A 15,240-nucleotide genomic window follows, 5' to 3' on the forward strand; every position below is an offset into this window, starting at 1 on the left:
TAACTGACTAGGTAGAGGGAACATGTCATGAAATCAATTGTCAGTATATAAATGGAGCCATTTCTGCCTATTTGGAACACAATAAAGTAGTAGAAACATTAACACCCGCAGAGTTTGTAATATATGGAGCACAGAGTGGAGGCACCCTTGAAAAAGAGAAAACTGGATGTACACACCAGAACAAAGGAGAAAAAATCACCTCTTCTTTACATAGCTAAGGGTACAGCAGAGCCTGAGGAGAAGATTCCCTTTGGCCTGGATCTAATTCCAGTATCACCCAGTCTTCAAGATGAATCTTCAGAAAGAGGAATAGCTGAGAGTGATATTAAAGACACTGTCACAGAAAGTGGGGGACATGTGGGGAAATTAAATTGTGCAGAAGAACAACCAGTGACGAATAAAGCTGAGATATCACTTGCAGACAGCATTGTTTCTGACAGCCCCACATGCCCTTCTCAACCATTCATCTCTACAGAATGACTTGTTAGATTGTTTGGTGAATCCAAAAGTAATCCGTCTAGTAGCACAACTTTTGTTACAGAAAAGAACTTGTAACTTTGAAGCATAAAATTTTTTTGAAAATTAAATGATGCTACATTAAAAGGTTAAAAAAAAAAAAGAGTTGTATAAAAGTGGAATAGGCTGCCCTGAGGGGGTTGGTTCACCATCCTTGGTGATCTTTAAGTACAGGTTAGATGACTACTTGTATTATAGTGGGGCCGCCTTTCATGGATGGATCAGGATCCACAGCCCCTAAGACTCAACCCCTAAGTTCTGTGATTCTGAGGGTATTCCAGGGATGAGAGAGAGTCTGTGGAAAGGCATGGAAGAGGAGCTGGAATGTCAGCAAGTGGTTTGGCCCAGTACTGAAAGGATGAGGACCAGGTGCAGATTGTATTGGATTGGATGACTTCTAATGGCCCAAGCAGCTGTGGCTTGTATCAAACCTACCTCGTGTGATTTCAGCTCCTCAGCTTCTAGTTCCTCTCTGAAAACATACAAAATAAATCTAACCCCCAACGTTTAGAAGACCACTCGATGGCCTAACAAAGAGTCCATTTTTCCTGGACCCAAAGTTGGATTTTTTTTTTCCTTTTAAGGTTCCCATTTTATTAAAAAAAAATCAGTGTAAGAAACCTTGCTGAACCCAGTAATGAGACAGGTCAAGGCCACGACAAGGGTGGGAGTGGGGACTTGGTGATGGAGAGTAGTTGATGAAAACCCAAGCCGTCACAAGAAGCTGCGGCTTCTCAGTCTCGTCACAATTGAGCACTTTGCAGGATCATATTCAACCAGCCCTTAGGTGGCATTCCAACAGGCTGAACGCCCTTTGGCGTACTGAGCTGGGAGCCTGCTCACCAGGCAGGTGGGGGTTAGGAGGAGGTGGACCGACCGCTTTCCTAGCAGTAGCGTGGGAGAGTAGAGGGCATCGGCGAGTCCGGAATTCCCGAAGCTCTGCAACTTCTGGAGTCTCAAACTTGGCTAACACGCAAACTCCTCACCCCACCAACCCTTTCGCCAGGACATTAGTTCCCAAGGAGCTAAAAGCGTCCTTTTCACGCTTTGCATTTGAATCGAGGTTGCTAGGCTGATGTAGGAATCCGGGTGCGGCGCGCTACCAAAGCCCTAAAGCTCCGAGGCGCGTCGGGCTGCAGCACCCGGGAAAAAGGTCAGAGTTGCCGCAGAACCCCAGAGTCCCACTGCTCTCTCCCCGGGTGGTGACCACGCCAGCGCCTCGCTCTGTTTGCTCAGAGGCCTGCGGCTTCCCCTCCGAGCGGAGTGTGAACGCTCCGTCTGCAGCAGCAACAGCAGCTCCGCACGAAGCGGGCCGCCGGGCGCAAGGCCAGCCCCGCAGCGCGCGCTCAGCCCACCCTAGGCGGGCTCGCGCCAAAGCCTCAGGAAACTCTTCCCCATCACTCCCCCCGCTCTCTCCCCGCTCCCGGACCCCCATCCCCCGTCTCCCATCCCCCATCCCCCACCCCACCAACAGCTGCAGCGGCCTAACAGGCCTTCGGCTAATGGAGCACTGACCACCGCGGCCAGGAGGGAGGAAGGAGCCTCCCCCTAGGAGGAGGGAGAAGAGCCCGCAACACGGCTATGCGGGAGAAACGGCTCACCACCGGTAGGTAGCAGCGGCCGCGGACCGCAGGAGGACGAGGGGGAGGAGCCTTCGACTTCGCCGCCATTGGCCCGCCTCGACAAGGCCCCGTACCAGACCCCGCCCCCTATAGGCCTGGCGCCGTTGGGGGCGGGGGAGGGGTCCTGTCCCGAGGGCGGAAGGAAACCTGGAACTTTTGCGAGTCTGCAGGGCCCCGCCCCCTGCCCTTCCCCCTCTATCAGAAATAGGACCAATTGCTGCCCACATAGTGATGTGTGACTGTGCTTTCATGTTCGCATCCTGCTAATTTAGCGCCGGCGTGTCTTTTAATGCCCTCCCAGTAGCCCGGTGAGACGGATGCTATAATTCCTTTATAATTAGCTTTCCCTGTTTTAAAAATGGGGAGACTGAAACAGGTGGGGAAACGGAGTTCACAACTCTGAGAACGCGGGTGTAGTCACATTTCTGAGGCAGGGAGGCTATTTGAACTAGAGTTCAAATGTGACTTTAGCAGGGTGACCGTGGGCAAGTCACTTAACTCTGCCCAGTTTTTTCATCTGCAAAAGTGGGGATAATTATTATAGCACCTACCTCCCAGGATTATTGAGCACCAAGCGAGATAATATTTGTAAAACTCTTTTCAAATCTCAAAGCAAGATAAAATAGACATGCACACATGTATGTGTATGTACACACATATACATACATTGTGCATGTGTAGTATATATGTATACATATATAGTGTTTTCAGGTTTGCAAAGTACTTTACAAATATCACATTTGATTTGTATATCCATAGGTATATGTACCATTTGAAAGATCCAAGGTCTTCCTCACTCCTATCTATCATCCAGCCAGCCAGCCAGCCAGCCATCACCCATCCATCTCTCTCTGTGTTTATCTCTATGCATACATACATATATACAAACACACATGTATACATACACAATTTATACTATCTACATCTCTCTATAGCAGTATCTATATCTGGGCAGCTAGGTGATGGAGTGGGTAAGGTGCCAGGCCAAAAGTCTGTGTGACCTTTGGCAAGTCTAAAACCCAATTTGCCTCAGTTTCCTCATCTGTGAAATGAGCTGGAGAAGGAAATGCAAACCATTTCAGTATCTTTGCCAAGAAAACCCCAGATGGGGTCATGAAGAGTTGTATACAACTGAGAAATGACTGAACAAAACACAGATATAGATAGATAATGTATCTCTCTATATACACATAATGCATTTATGTATATGTGAATCAAATGAGACATTTGCAAAGCACTTTGCAAACCTTAAAGCAAGACATTTTATCTATATATGTCCATATGCACATACATTGTACATGCATAGTGTGTATGTATGTAGTACTTTAAGGTTTACAAAGTGTACTTTACAAATATCTCATATACATACATACACATATACAATGTGTATATATATTTGAAGACTTCAGGACTTCTTTTCTCTAACTATATCTCTATATACTTAAACATACATATACACACATATTCATACATATATACACATACATATATGTATATATGAATCAAATGAGATACTTGTACTTTACAAATCTTAAAAATATATTTATATATACACTATATATATATATATATGTGTGTGTGTGTGTACCCTTGATATATACCCAGACACAGACACACACTAGCTATTATTGTTACAGACACAAAGATCTTCCTCATTCCTAACTGAACTACTCTAGACATTGCTTCTCCTAAAAAAGGGAGACCCTCTTCCTCCTTTCTTTGCCCACTGGACTTTACAGAAGTCCATATCTGACATTTATTTACATTAACAATAGATATATGTATAGATCTCTCCAAACCTTTAGCCTACTAGATTTTGCAGAAATCCCTTGCTGACATTTACATTACTCATAGGTCCATGTGTATAACATGGGCCTGTCCTGTGGGTTGGTTACACATATATTTTCTTACTCATTTTTTGTATAGAGGAAGCCCAGGTTAAATACAAAGTGATGGTAAAATTAATTAATTTTTAAAAGCCTATTTGCCAACTTTAAAGGGCATTGTGGATATGGGTTGATGAGAGATAGTAGCTTGGTGGAGTGGATAGAGAGCCAGCTATGAAGTCAGGAAGAACGTGGATTCAAACCCCTAATATAGCATGTGCTGTTGTGTGATCTCAGAGCTCTAAGCAGCTCCTGAGGACTATGAATTTCAGTGAAGATGCCAGCCTGCATCCCTAGTATAGGGAGTTTGCTCACCTGAGAATTTCCTATACTAATGAAATCTATGCTAACGAAAAATCTAGCCCCTTTCCTTATGTATGTAGATTATGATTGCCTATACATAGTGATAAAAGCTGAGTTACTGTCCAAGTGAATCAATTCTGCTTCTTATGTCTATAAAGATGAATCAGATTGATAAAATTAAATTTTCATTTTGTTTCAGAGCCACCAGTTATAACAGAAGAAGGGTTTGTAAGTATATCTTAACAGGATGGAAATGTTGTTTCTACTCTGTTTTTATTAGGAAATAGTATGGAGTATAGAGATAAAAGCTATTATGTTTTCTTTATTGCTGTAAGTGATGTGTGTTTTATTCAGTTGATAGTGGCAATAGCTGGGTATAAACACTTGTGATTTAAATTTGTTTTGATGTTTGCTAAAATAAAGTGGAATGGTTGATATGTTTTGAAAAAGAAGTATTTTACTATTGTGGAGTGCATTCTATATTCTTTGAATGCTGGGAACATTAATTAGATAAAACACTAATTTAGGAAAGATTTGTTAACATATTTCATTTTTGTTATAATTTTGCTCAACAGTAATTTTTTTTGCTTTTTTTGGAGGGCAGTTGGGGTTAAGTGACTTGCCCAAAGTTTTGTGGCTAGTTTTGTGTTAAGTGTCTGAGGCCAGATTTGAACTCAGGTCCTCCTGACTCCAGGGCCAGTGATCTATTCACTGCACCACTTAGCCACCCCTCAACATTAACTTTTATAAGATTTTTAAGTTCCAAATTTCTTTCTCCCTCCCTTTCTGCCTCCCCAAGATGGCAAGCAATCTGATATTGGCTATACATGCACAGTCACTTAATTAAGCATATTTTAGACTTCTGATTCAAAATCAGAGGATTATTGTTTGCTTCTGCCTTTTTAACATTTGTTTTGTTAGCTATTTTTTCACTTTTTTTTTTCCATTTCAGTTCACAATAGAAATTAATACTTTCTTGTTTCAGTAGCTGGTTGAGGATTAACTAAAATAAATATTTGTGGGGGGAAATGCTTATATACTTTAAATTTACATTTAAATATATCATTTCTGAGTCCTTTTTTTTCTTTGACATCTCTGTAGTACTTGACACTATTAGCTAATCTTTCCTTGAAGCCCTATTCTTCTTTGGTTTCTATGATACTAAAATACTTTTGTCCTCTTTTCTCTCTGATTTGCTCCTGCTTTGCCTTCATCACCGGCTTCTGTTCCTCCATCTTTCCTCTGATGTCTTGACTAAGATTTAGTCTGTAGCCTTTTATACTTTTCTTTATATTATCTTTTTTTGGGGATCTCATCCACCCTCACACATGTATCTTCGTGTCTTCCATTATTATTATTAGCTCTTTGAGGATGACTGTATCTCAAGCCTAACACCTCCCAAATTCCAAACCCTGTCTCCATTTGCCTACAGGGCATTTCTTTTGAGTTGTCCTGATACCTCAAATTAAGCAGTTATAAAACTGAACTTGTCCCTTTCTTCCTCAAAGCATATCATTGTAGGTTATGGTCACTACTTTGGTTTATAAAGTCTTATATTGTCATTTATTGTTGTACTGTCATTACTTCTGTAGTCTCATTTATGTATGTTTTGTTACCCTAACTGGATTGTTCTTCCAATTTAGGAGCATGTTTTATATGATTACTTCTCTCCTCCTTCCAATGTATTTAACACAGTCTTTATGAGATTAGTTTTCCTTAAAAGGTTAATTCAATTTTCTAGTCCTTTGCCCATTTGAATATTGTTAAGGTAAGCAAGTCCATTGAAAGTTTATATTTTTTGGTAATCAATCAAGATTTTTTGTAAGGTCTTCCTGTTGCAAAAATATTTATGCTTGTGTCTTCAGCTATAGATGCATACTAATTCTACATTTATTTAAAATAAGGTATAAATACAGATTGTGTTCTTTCTACATTTTAAAAAATTGACCAATAATAGAATTGTGTCATATTGTTAGTCTTTATATTGTGTTTGTGAGATTGAAATGTAATTCCCATTAACAAAATAAATACAAATTACATGACATAGCATGTCATAATGCTTTTGGGGACATAATGGAAAGAACTACTAATGAAATATTATAAATAATAAGAGATACTTTGTTCTTGCCAGTTGCTTTTCAACTTTTCCAGTTTAAAAAAAAGTCTTAGGATTGTTTAACTAAATCTCCATGGTAAATGTAAAAAATTTTCTTTGCATTTAGAAAACTCTCATTTCTTCTCTCTTCTCAACTCCGCCTTCATTGAGTCTATTGATATAGATCTACCTTCTATAAAACTTTACCTTTTGCTTCTTTTTCTTCTATAGTAAGATTTGTTTCTAAACAATCTGATAATATTTATTTTCCAAGAAATCACTGTAGAAAATACTTCAGCACCTTCATAGTGGTGGTGATATTGTTTGATGACAATAGGAGAAAAACTTTTTAAAGAAAATTGAATTTTTTCACTTACGTTCTTTCTAATTAAATTTTAAATTCTTTAAGATTAACTCTTGCTTTCCTTGCATCTTCCTTTCAGTCATTAGCCTAATAAATATTGATTGATGAATTTGAAGATCTATGTTCTAGGCAATTTATAGTACACAGATAAAGATATAGTCATAGTTTTCCCATTCAATAGTATAAATAATTGTTTTCATGTTACAGGAAGATTCTTTAGCAACTGATAATTTGCTTGTGGACTACTTCAATGAATTTTTAAGTCTTCCAGTAAGTATTATATTATAGTTATCTTTACCCATCAAAGCAAAGACAATGATGACTAAGTTCTGATGTAAAATAAATGTATTTAGGGATAATGTTTGTTTGAAATATTCACCAAAAGAAAAGAATTCACTGACTTTTCTAGTTGTTTCAGATAAAATTTTTGCCTTCACAGAGTTATTCATTAACTTGAATTTTACTTTCATAGGTTTTTTCATTAATTTACTAGGATTTTTCCCCCTCCCCATTTTTCCTTTATCAGTCTTAAAAAGCATATATGAAGTGTCTATTTTACAGTTGGCTTTCATTATGTTAAGCTTCATACAGAAAATAATGTAAAATATGAAACTTGTGACTCTTATTCCATCTGAAAATATAAGTGAATACTCAATGAAAATGAAAGTTTAAGCTAGCATGCTGTAATGCTATACTTCTATCTCTTAGATTTTTCCCTTAAATTTTTTATAAGAGCTCTTTATGTGGATACATTTGTTTCATATATAAACTCATATTTTTAGTATAAGCTTAGTGATATACGGAACAGTAAGAGGGTAGTATTTAAAACTTGTATAGAAAAGTTCATAATAACATTATGTTCTTAAATTTTGAGTATCTTAAGTATTCCAATGAATGAAGAAAATAATATGTTGTTCTTTATATCACAATATTGGTAAGTTCTTCTTGGATTTAAATGCCTTCCATGGTAACACCTTTGGTACTTTAATGGAACTTTGATCTCATTGCTGTGTGGGAACCCTTTTCTCCCCAATTTATATCTCAGATCCCTTCAATATTCTCTCCCAAATTTGCTCGAGTTTCAGAAGTTTCCCTTCTCAGTGCCAAAATCAATACCTATATTTGTGCTCTTGATTCCATCCCTTCCTATTTTTCCTAATTCCCTTTGCTTTTCCCTTCTTTTCCCCTAATTTTCAATCCTTCCTTGTCCACTGGTTCTTCATAAGTGAATTAAAGGCATTTTGTTTTTGTTTTTGTGTATCCTTAGTGCCTGGCAAGTAGGATGAACCTATTAAATGCTTGTTAATTGTTTGGTCATTCAAGACACTTTGGTTTCAAGAGAAGTTGGCCAGGAAATGCAGTGGGCTAAAAGAGTTCCAACATGTTCTGTCTTGGAGGCAAAGAACACATTTGCTTGAGTGCCAAATTCAACCCTTAAAATATCATCCCATATATTTCATCTCCTTCAAAACCCTAGGAAAAAATTATTGATACTTATCATGACTTTCTCAGCGTTTACTCAGATTCTTTCTTTATAGATAAATCCAATAGCTTTTTCTCAGCCCTTATATAGGAGGGGAGGAAGTATACATGTAGGAGAGGAGGGAAGTATACATGGTCTGATGAAAAAGGGTTCGATTTGGAGTTGGAGAACCTGGTTTCAAGGAGTTTTCCCACTTACAAACTGTGATCTTGGGCAAATTACTTTTCTCTGGGCCTCAGTTTTTCCTTATCTGTGAAATAAAGGGATTGGACTAGATGATCTTTTAAATTTACCACCTAGCTCTAAATCTATGATTCTTGACCTCAGCAGCATTCGGTAGTAATGAATCCCTAAAATCTCTGTCTTCTGGTTCTCCCACCTCAGTGACCATTCCTCCTCAGTCTCCTTTGTTAGAATCATCATACACATTCCACAGTGTGGATTTATATTGGTCTTGGAGTTGAGATCCTTTCTTTCTCTCTACATTTTTGCTCTTGGTGGTCTCTTCAGCTCTTATATGTTAACCTATCATCTGTGGCCAGATGGCAACCTACATGTATGGCCTTCATGTGTCTTTTGAATTCCAGTCTTGCATCATCAACAGCTTGCTATATACATCTTTATCTGGATGTCTCAAAGGCATCAACATAAGCAACAAAATAGAACTCAATCTTTCCCTTAAACTCAAACTTTTCCTTGTTTGAAACTTTCTTTCAAGGACCCCACAATCCTTCTAGTCATCTAGGTTCGCAACCTAAGAGTTATCTTTGACTCTTCACTTTACATCACAACCCACACCTCCTATATTTTGGGTGTAAACTTTTTATCTTTGCCTTATGGGATATTGTATTTCAAAATCTCCTCTCATTTTTAGTAGAAGCTATAAGGTCTTATGTAATTCTTACTGAGTGACTCCTTGAAACTTGAACTTCTTTCTGTGTGCTTGCAGCATTTTCTTTGACATGGAGGCTCTACCCTTCCAGGAATTCTTGCTGGCCCTGGGACAAATTAGTACTTTTCTTTGAGGCTTTGCTTGTAGATGTTTTCACATTATTGTCTCCTAAGTTTATGTCTTGATCTTTGTTGCCACCATAGTAGCTTTTTATGGTCAAGTTCTTTTTTTGTTGTTTGCTCATTTTTCCAGCCTATTTCTTGTCTTTGAACTTTATGTTAAAGTTGATCTCTGCTCTCCTGGGGATGGGGAGGCACTGTCCCAAGTTTCAGGCTTTCTAATGCTGCTGTTTTCAGCGTTACTTCTGGGGGTCTGCAAGTTTTTGGTGCTTCTAAGGTGGCGTTATCCTGGGAGAAATGTGGTAACTTCTCTCTTGGTCTGTGCTCTAGTCTTTTCTCAGGAAGGGCCCATGTTCTACTGCAGCTGCAAGTACTAGTGTTCCCTTCGGTCCTGGAACTATAACCATGGCCCCTGCTCCCTTGTAGCCTATCACAAGTGTTTCTCACCTGGAACTGTGATCCAGAACTGCTTATGGGCAATAGAGTTGCTAATCAGTGCCATCTGCACCCAGTGTCAGCAAAGGGTCCTCTGTAATCTCTTTCTGACAAGTTGCCTACTCCCTTTACTGTCTCTGGTCCGAGATCTCTGGAAGCTGCTGTTGTCATGGCTGTTGTAGACACTTCCTAGGCTTACTGCTGGTGCTCTTGTGCCCACCCCAGTGTTAACCAACCTCTCTTATGGACATCCTCAGTGACTTAGGCTAAAAAAAAATCTCCCTCTGACCCTTTGTTTGCTCTTCAACTCCACAATTTTATTTCGGGTGTTATTTTAGAGTAAGTAGTTGGAAGGGGAATATTGGAAAAGTTCAGCTGGGTCCTAGCCTGTACTCTGTCATCTTGGCTCCACCTCAGCAACGAGCCTAGTTTTGTTTTGTTTTTTAATAATGTTTTTCAGGGCCAGTGCTTATTAAATTATTTTTCCTCAGCCTGTTTTCCAGGTCAATGTTTCTGATATATTTTGTATTTTCTTTTTTTTTTTTAACTTATGATTTTGTTCTAGTATTTTTTTTTTTTTTTGCTGTCACATAGAATAATTTATTTCTGCTTGGCTTATTCTGGTTTTATGGGAGTCCATTACTTGGGTAAGGATTGACACTTTTTATTCTTACCTCTTTATTTTCCTTCAGTTTCTTCTCTCCAGAGCTTTTAGTTCATTTTAAATTTCTAATTGTGGAAAAATCCATTTTTTTTCCTTTTAAGTCTCTTTGTAGCTGTTACAGAATTACTCCTGCCTTTTTTTTGGAGATCTCTAGATCCATAATAATTTTTAATACAGTGTTTTATTTACTCATCTCTCTGCCTTTAATTCCTGAATTTTGAGGGTTTGTTCCAGGGCCGGGATTCACCCCCTGTTATGCTCTTGAGTGGGGTGGCCAGCCCTTCTTGGTCTCTCCTGGTTCCCCTGTATTCCTGTGCTGACCTCCACCTCACAGGGTTAGAGCCCTCTGTATTTTGAGCTTCACAGTACTGGTTTTTCAGGGTCTTTGGCATTTCATGTCATTAGTGTTAGAACCTAAGATCCCCAGGGGTTCTGGTCCAAGTGTACCATGTTGGCTGTTATCTATTGCCTCCCGTGGGGTGTCTAACTTCAACACTGCTTGGGGCTTTTTGATGACCGTGGAGGCATTCTGTCAATGCTGGGGCTTTCTCAGAACCGTTTGCTCTTGCAGCCTCTGGACACAGGGCCTTGCAGGCTGTGTCTGGTCACACTGGGTGGTTGCCCTGTACAGATATTGGCTTTCTTGGCAATCTCTTTCCTCTTTCCCTCAGGCTTGTGGCTGACCTCTTATGCATTTCTGGGGTGGAACAAGGAATTTACTGTAGTTTCTCATTGTATTTCTTTATCATTATACAGCATGATATGAACTGTTTTGCCTGAAGTGGGTATGTGAGCTCAAGGCAGTTCTTTGCCTCCTGTTCATATCCCTCTCCTTATCCAAACAGTTGCCAGGTTTTATGGATTCTACTTCTAGAACATCTTTTGCATCTCTTCTTTTCTTTGTATTCACATGATCACCACCCTCATTACTTCCCTCACCTAGACAATTGCAATAGCTTCTCCATTGGTCTCTTTGCATCTGTCCTCTCATCTCCAGTCCCTCTTCCACACAGAAGCCAAATTTATCTTTCTCTAACACAGATCTGCCCATGCTGTTCCCTCCTCAAGAGGCTTCATTGTTTTCCTGTTACCTTTAGGATAAAATGCAAACTCTTATTTGGCATTTAAAATCATTCTTAATTGGCCTCCAATTTGTCATTTCAGGCTAACATCTAATTAGGCCCCCTTGTACACTCTGTGTTCTAGCCACATGGACCTTCTTAGCATTCCCTGGACAAGAGACTCCACCTGCCATGTCTCTGCACAGGATGTTCCCTGTGCCTAGAATTCTCCTGGACCTCAGTTCCACCCCTTGTAATCCCATGCTGCCTTTGAGACTCAGCTTAAGTGTTAACTTCTTTAATGGGCCTTCCCTGGATCCCAAAGTTGTTTGTGTCTGCCCTTCACCCTCCAATGAAACCGTACTGATTTTGTATATGCTTTGTATTACTTATCACTCTATTTGTTAGGGAACTTGTCAGCTCCTCAGGGCAGGGATTGCTTCATTTTTGTTTTTGAATCACAATGTCTAGCACACCTGGCACATAGTAAGTGCTTCATATTTAAAATGCTTATTGAACTATAAAGAGTACAATCTCGAACTTCCAGACTTCCAGTTTCTGTCAAATACGCCGCCATCTTTCCAAGATTTGTAATCTTGACGTTGTCTTTGACTCCTTTTTTTTTTCTTTTTGGAAGGAGGAAGAACAGAACATTTGGGGTTAAGTGACTTGCCCAAGGTCACACAGCTAGTAAGTCTTAAGTGTCTGAGACTGGATTTGAACTCAGGTCCTCAAGGGCTGGCGCTGTATTCACTGCGCCACATAGTTGCCCCCCTTTGACTCCTTTTTCTCTCTCACCCTGGATATCTGGTCATTATGTTTTCTCATCTCCACAGCATCTTTCACATCTGATCCCTCCTTTCCACATACATGGTTACTACCTTACTTAGGTCAAGCCCACATCACCTCTCGTTGAAGTTATCCCAGGTGGTCACCTTGCCCCAGCCTCTCTTCGTTCCAGTCCATCCTCTGTGCTGCTACCAAAAGAATTTCCCTGAAACACAGATCTAGCCATATGACTCCCCTACTGAACCAATTCTAGGGACTTCCTATCATGTCCAGAATAAAATAAAAACTTTTCTGTTTAGCTTTTAAAACTTTTCACAATCTGACCCCAGCTTCTCTTTCCAGCTTCACTGTATATTGCTTTCACTCCTGCACTTAATGCACCAGTCAGATTGGCCTTCCGTTTTCATTCATGATCTCCTCCTCCTCCCATCTCTGGACCTCTGAAGTCTCTGCTTATCGCTACTTTATAGCATCCATTTCTTCCTATAATTGGAGCTCCAGCACTGGCTTCTGCACAAAACCTTCCCGGCTTCCCCCAGGTGCTTCAGGCAAACCACCTTGCCAGGAAGTTCTCAATCACCAGGCCCTAGTCTACCTTTCTAGACTCCTTGGACATTACTCTCTCTCCCATAGTCTGCATTCCAGGCAAAAGGGGCATTGCATTGTTCCTCCCTTAAGTATTTCATCTCCCTTCTCCATGCCACACCTTGTAATGCAGTGCTGCTATTCTTCTGTCTGAGTCTCTCTGCTCCTTTAAGATGCAGCTCATGCACCCTCATCTGCATAAAGCCCATTCTATCCCCCAACTGCTAGTGTCCTCAGACTACCTTGTATTTGACTTCTTTGTGTATATTTGTATCCTCTCCTTTTCTTTTTATGCTATATATGTATATAGGTGTATAGTATGTGTGTATTTGTCTCCCCCACTGTACACTGTAAGAATGTAAGGTTTTTTCTAAGTAGAGTTGTTTCATTCTTTGTACTTTTATCCTCAGTGCTTACCAAAGTGCCTGCCACGGAGGAGGTTTTTTTCATTAAAATATCCTATCTGTCTTGTCTTTTTCCCCATTACTTCCTAAAATACATCTTTTCATCTTAGAGAGCTGTCATCATTGTGTTCCTAATATATGAAAATATTCTTACCTCTACAGTTTTTATTATGTTTAGGCTTTCACTTAGACATATGTGGTCATTCACTTAAAATAGAAAGAATGAATCATTTTTTTATAATGTAATTATAAATGTCAAGCCAACTTTATTTCCTTTTGTGAGAGGGCTGGTAGATCAGATGAAAAGCATAGACATTCTGTATATGGAGTTCAGATAGGCATTTGACAGTCTTTCATGGTATTCTTCTAGAGAAGATAAACAAATGCGAATGAGATATTTTGTAATGAGATGGCTTAAAAGGGTGTTGAACAATTATATCCAGAATCTTGACTGATTGCTGATGACCTGAAGTGAGGTCTGGTGTGATATGCCACAGGGTTCTGTCCTTGGTCCTGTTCTGTACAATTTGTTAAATTGGTGATTGGGATAAAGGCTTACAAGCCATAATTATAAAATTTGTGGGTGACAGATAACAATTTAATGATAGAATCAGGATTCAGATAATTATAATAGACCTGAAGTGATGAACCAAAGCCAAAAAGATGAAGTTTAATGGGAAAAAAATCTAAAGCCCTGCATTTAGAGAAAAAGGAAGACTTTCATTGATGGCAGTTTACCTGATAAAGACCTGGGAGGTTTCAGTGGACCATAGGCTTAATATGAGCCAACAATATGATATAACTTGTAAAAAAACCCTGCAACATTAAATTGCAGGGTAGCAGGGTGCCAGTCAGACTCTGTCTTGGGTATTATTTTCAATTTTGTACACTATACCTTAAGAGGAACTTTGATAGTTCAGTGTAGATGACAAGTTTATTAGACTGGGAACCAAGAGACCAGGTTCATAGTTATGACTTAGTCCCTAAATAACCACTATAGGATTTGTGTCCCCTTTTTATATCTTGATTTCCTGATCTGTCAAATGAAAAGGTTGGACTAGATTGTTTTCAAGGTCTTTCCCAAAGCTAATATTCTTAATAAATGCTAGCATAGTTCTTGGCATGTGCCCTTGGGTGTTTATTGGATGTTTATTGGATGAATGCATGAATGATGAATGAATAATGAAACTAAAGAATGCAGAAGAGGATAATGGGGATAGCAAGAGGTCTTCAAACTGTGCCACGTGAAGAATGTTTGAAAGAATTTGGAAGATCTAGACCTAAGAAAGACTCAGGAGAATCTAATAGCTATCTTCTCAAGCACTTGAAGATTTGTTCTATGAAAAGTGTTAGTAGGCTTCTATAGCTTAAGAAGAAAGAACTGGGACCAGTGGGTGTGGAAATTATAGGGAGACTGATTTTGACTAGGGGGAGCTAGGTGGCACAGTGGGTAGAGCACTGGGCTTGGAATCAGGAAGACCCCATCATGAGTTCAAATCTGACCTCAGACACTTAACTAGCTGTGTGGGCCTGAATTCCTCAACTCCAGTATCTTTTCAAGAAAACCTCAAATGGGGTCATGAAGAGTTGGACCTGACTGAACAATAAGATTTTTACTTACCTACCTAATAGTAATTAGAACCAACAATAGAAAGACCTGCTTATAAGTTAGTAAGCTCCTTACATGTAGAAGTATACAATCATTGACTCTATAATATTATGTCAGGGATATTCTAAAGGTGATTACCACACTGAATGGGAATTTTGTCAGGGTCAGTGGTCTCCAGGCTTTTTTGATCATACTCTCCATCAGTAAAAGATTTTTGAGCATTAATGCTCTATGTAGGTAGATTTAAATATTATATAATATTTAAAATAATTAAAATATTATATAATATTTAAAATAAAATAATTTAAATATTATTTAAAAAATAATTAGTAGTAGAGTAACATATGTACACAATTTGTAAATAAATATATACTATGTAGGTAGATATATATTTATTTACAAATTGTGTACAT

General features: G+C 39.1%; 1 protein-coding gene across 1 annotated transcript in view; it reads left to right on the forward strand.

Moving 5' to 3' along the window:
- The first annotated feature begins 674 nt into the window (after positions 1 to 674).
- Positions 675 to 15,240, forward strand: part of RGS22 (regulator of G protein signaling 22) — a 183,483-nt gene continuing 168,917 nt past the window's right edge. Inside the window, exons 1-3 of the mRNA XM_069081333.1 lie at positions 675 to 2,122; positions 4,527 to 4,555; positions 6,994 to 7,056. Of these exons, the coding sequence (XP_068937434.1) occupies positions 2,098 to 2,122; positions 4,527 to 4,555; positions 6,994 to 7,056 (117 nt within the window). The 5' untranslated portion in view covers positions 675 to 2,097. The remainder of the gene's footprint in view (positions 2,123 to 4,526; positions 4,556 to 6,993; positions 7,057 to 15,240) is intronic.

This window comes from Petaurus breviceps, unplaced genomic scaffold (genome assembly GCF_028583685.1).
Source record: "Petaurus breviceps papuanus isolate PSGF00001 unplaced genomic scaffold, PetGlider_PUasm1.0 98, whole genome shotgun sequence".
NCBI classification, from domain to species: Eukaryota; Metazoa; Chordata; class Mammalia; order Diprotodontia; family Petauridae; genus Petaurus; species Petaurus breviceps.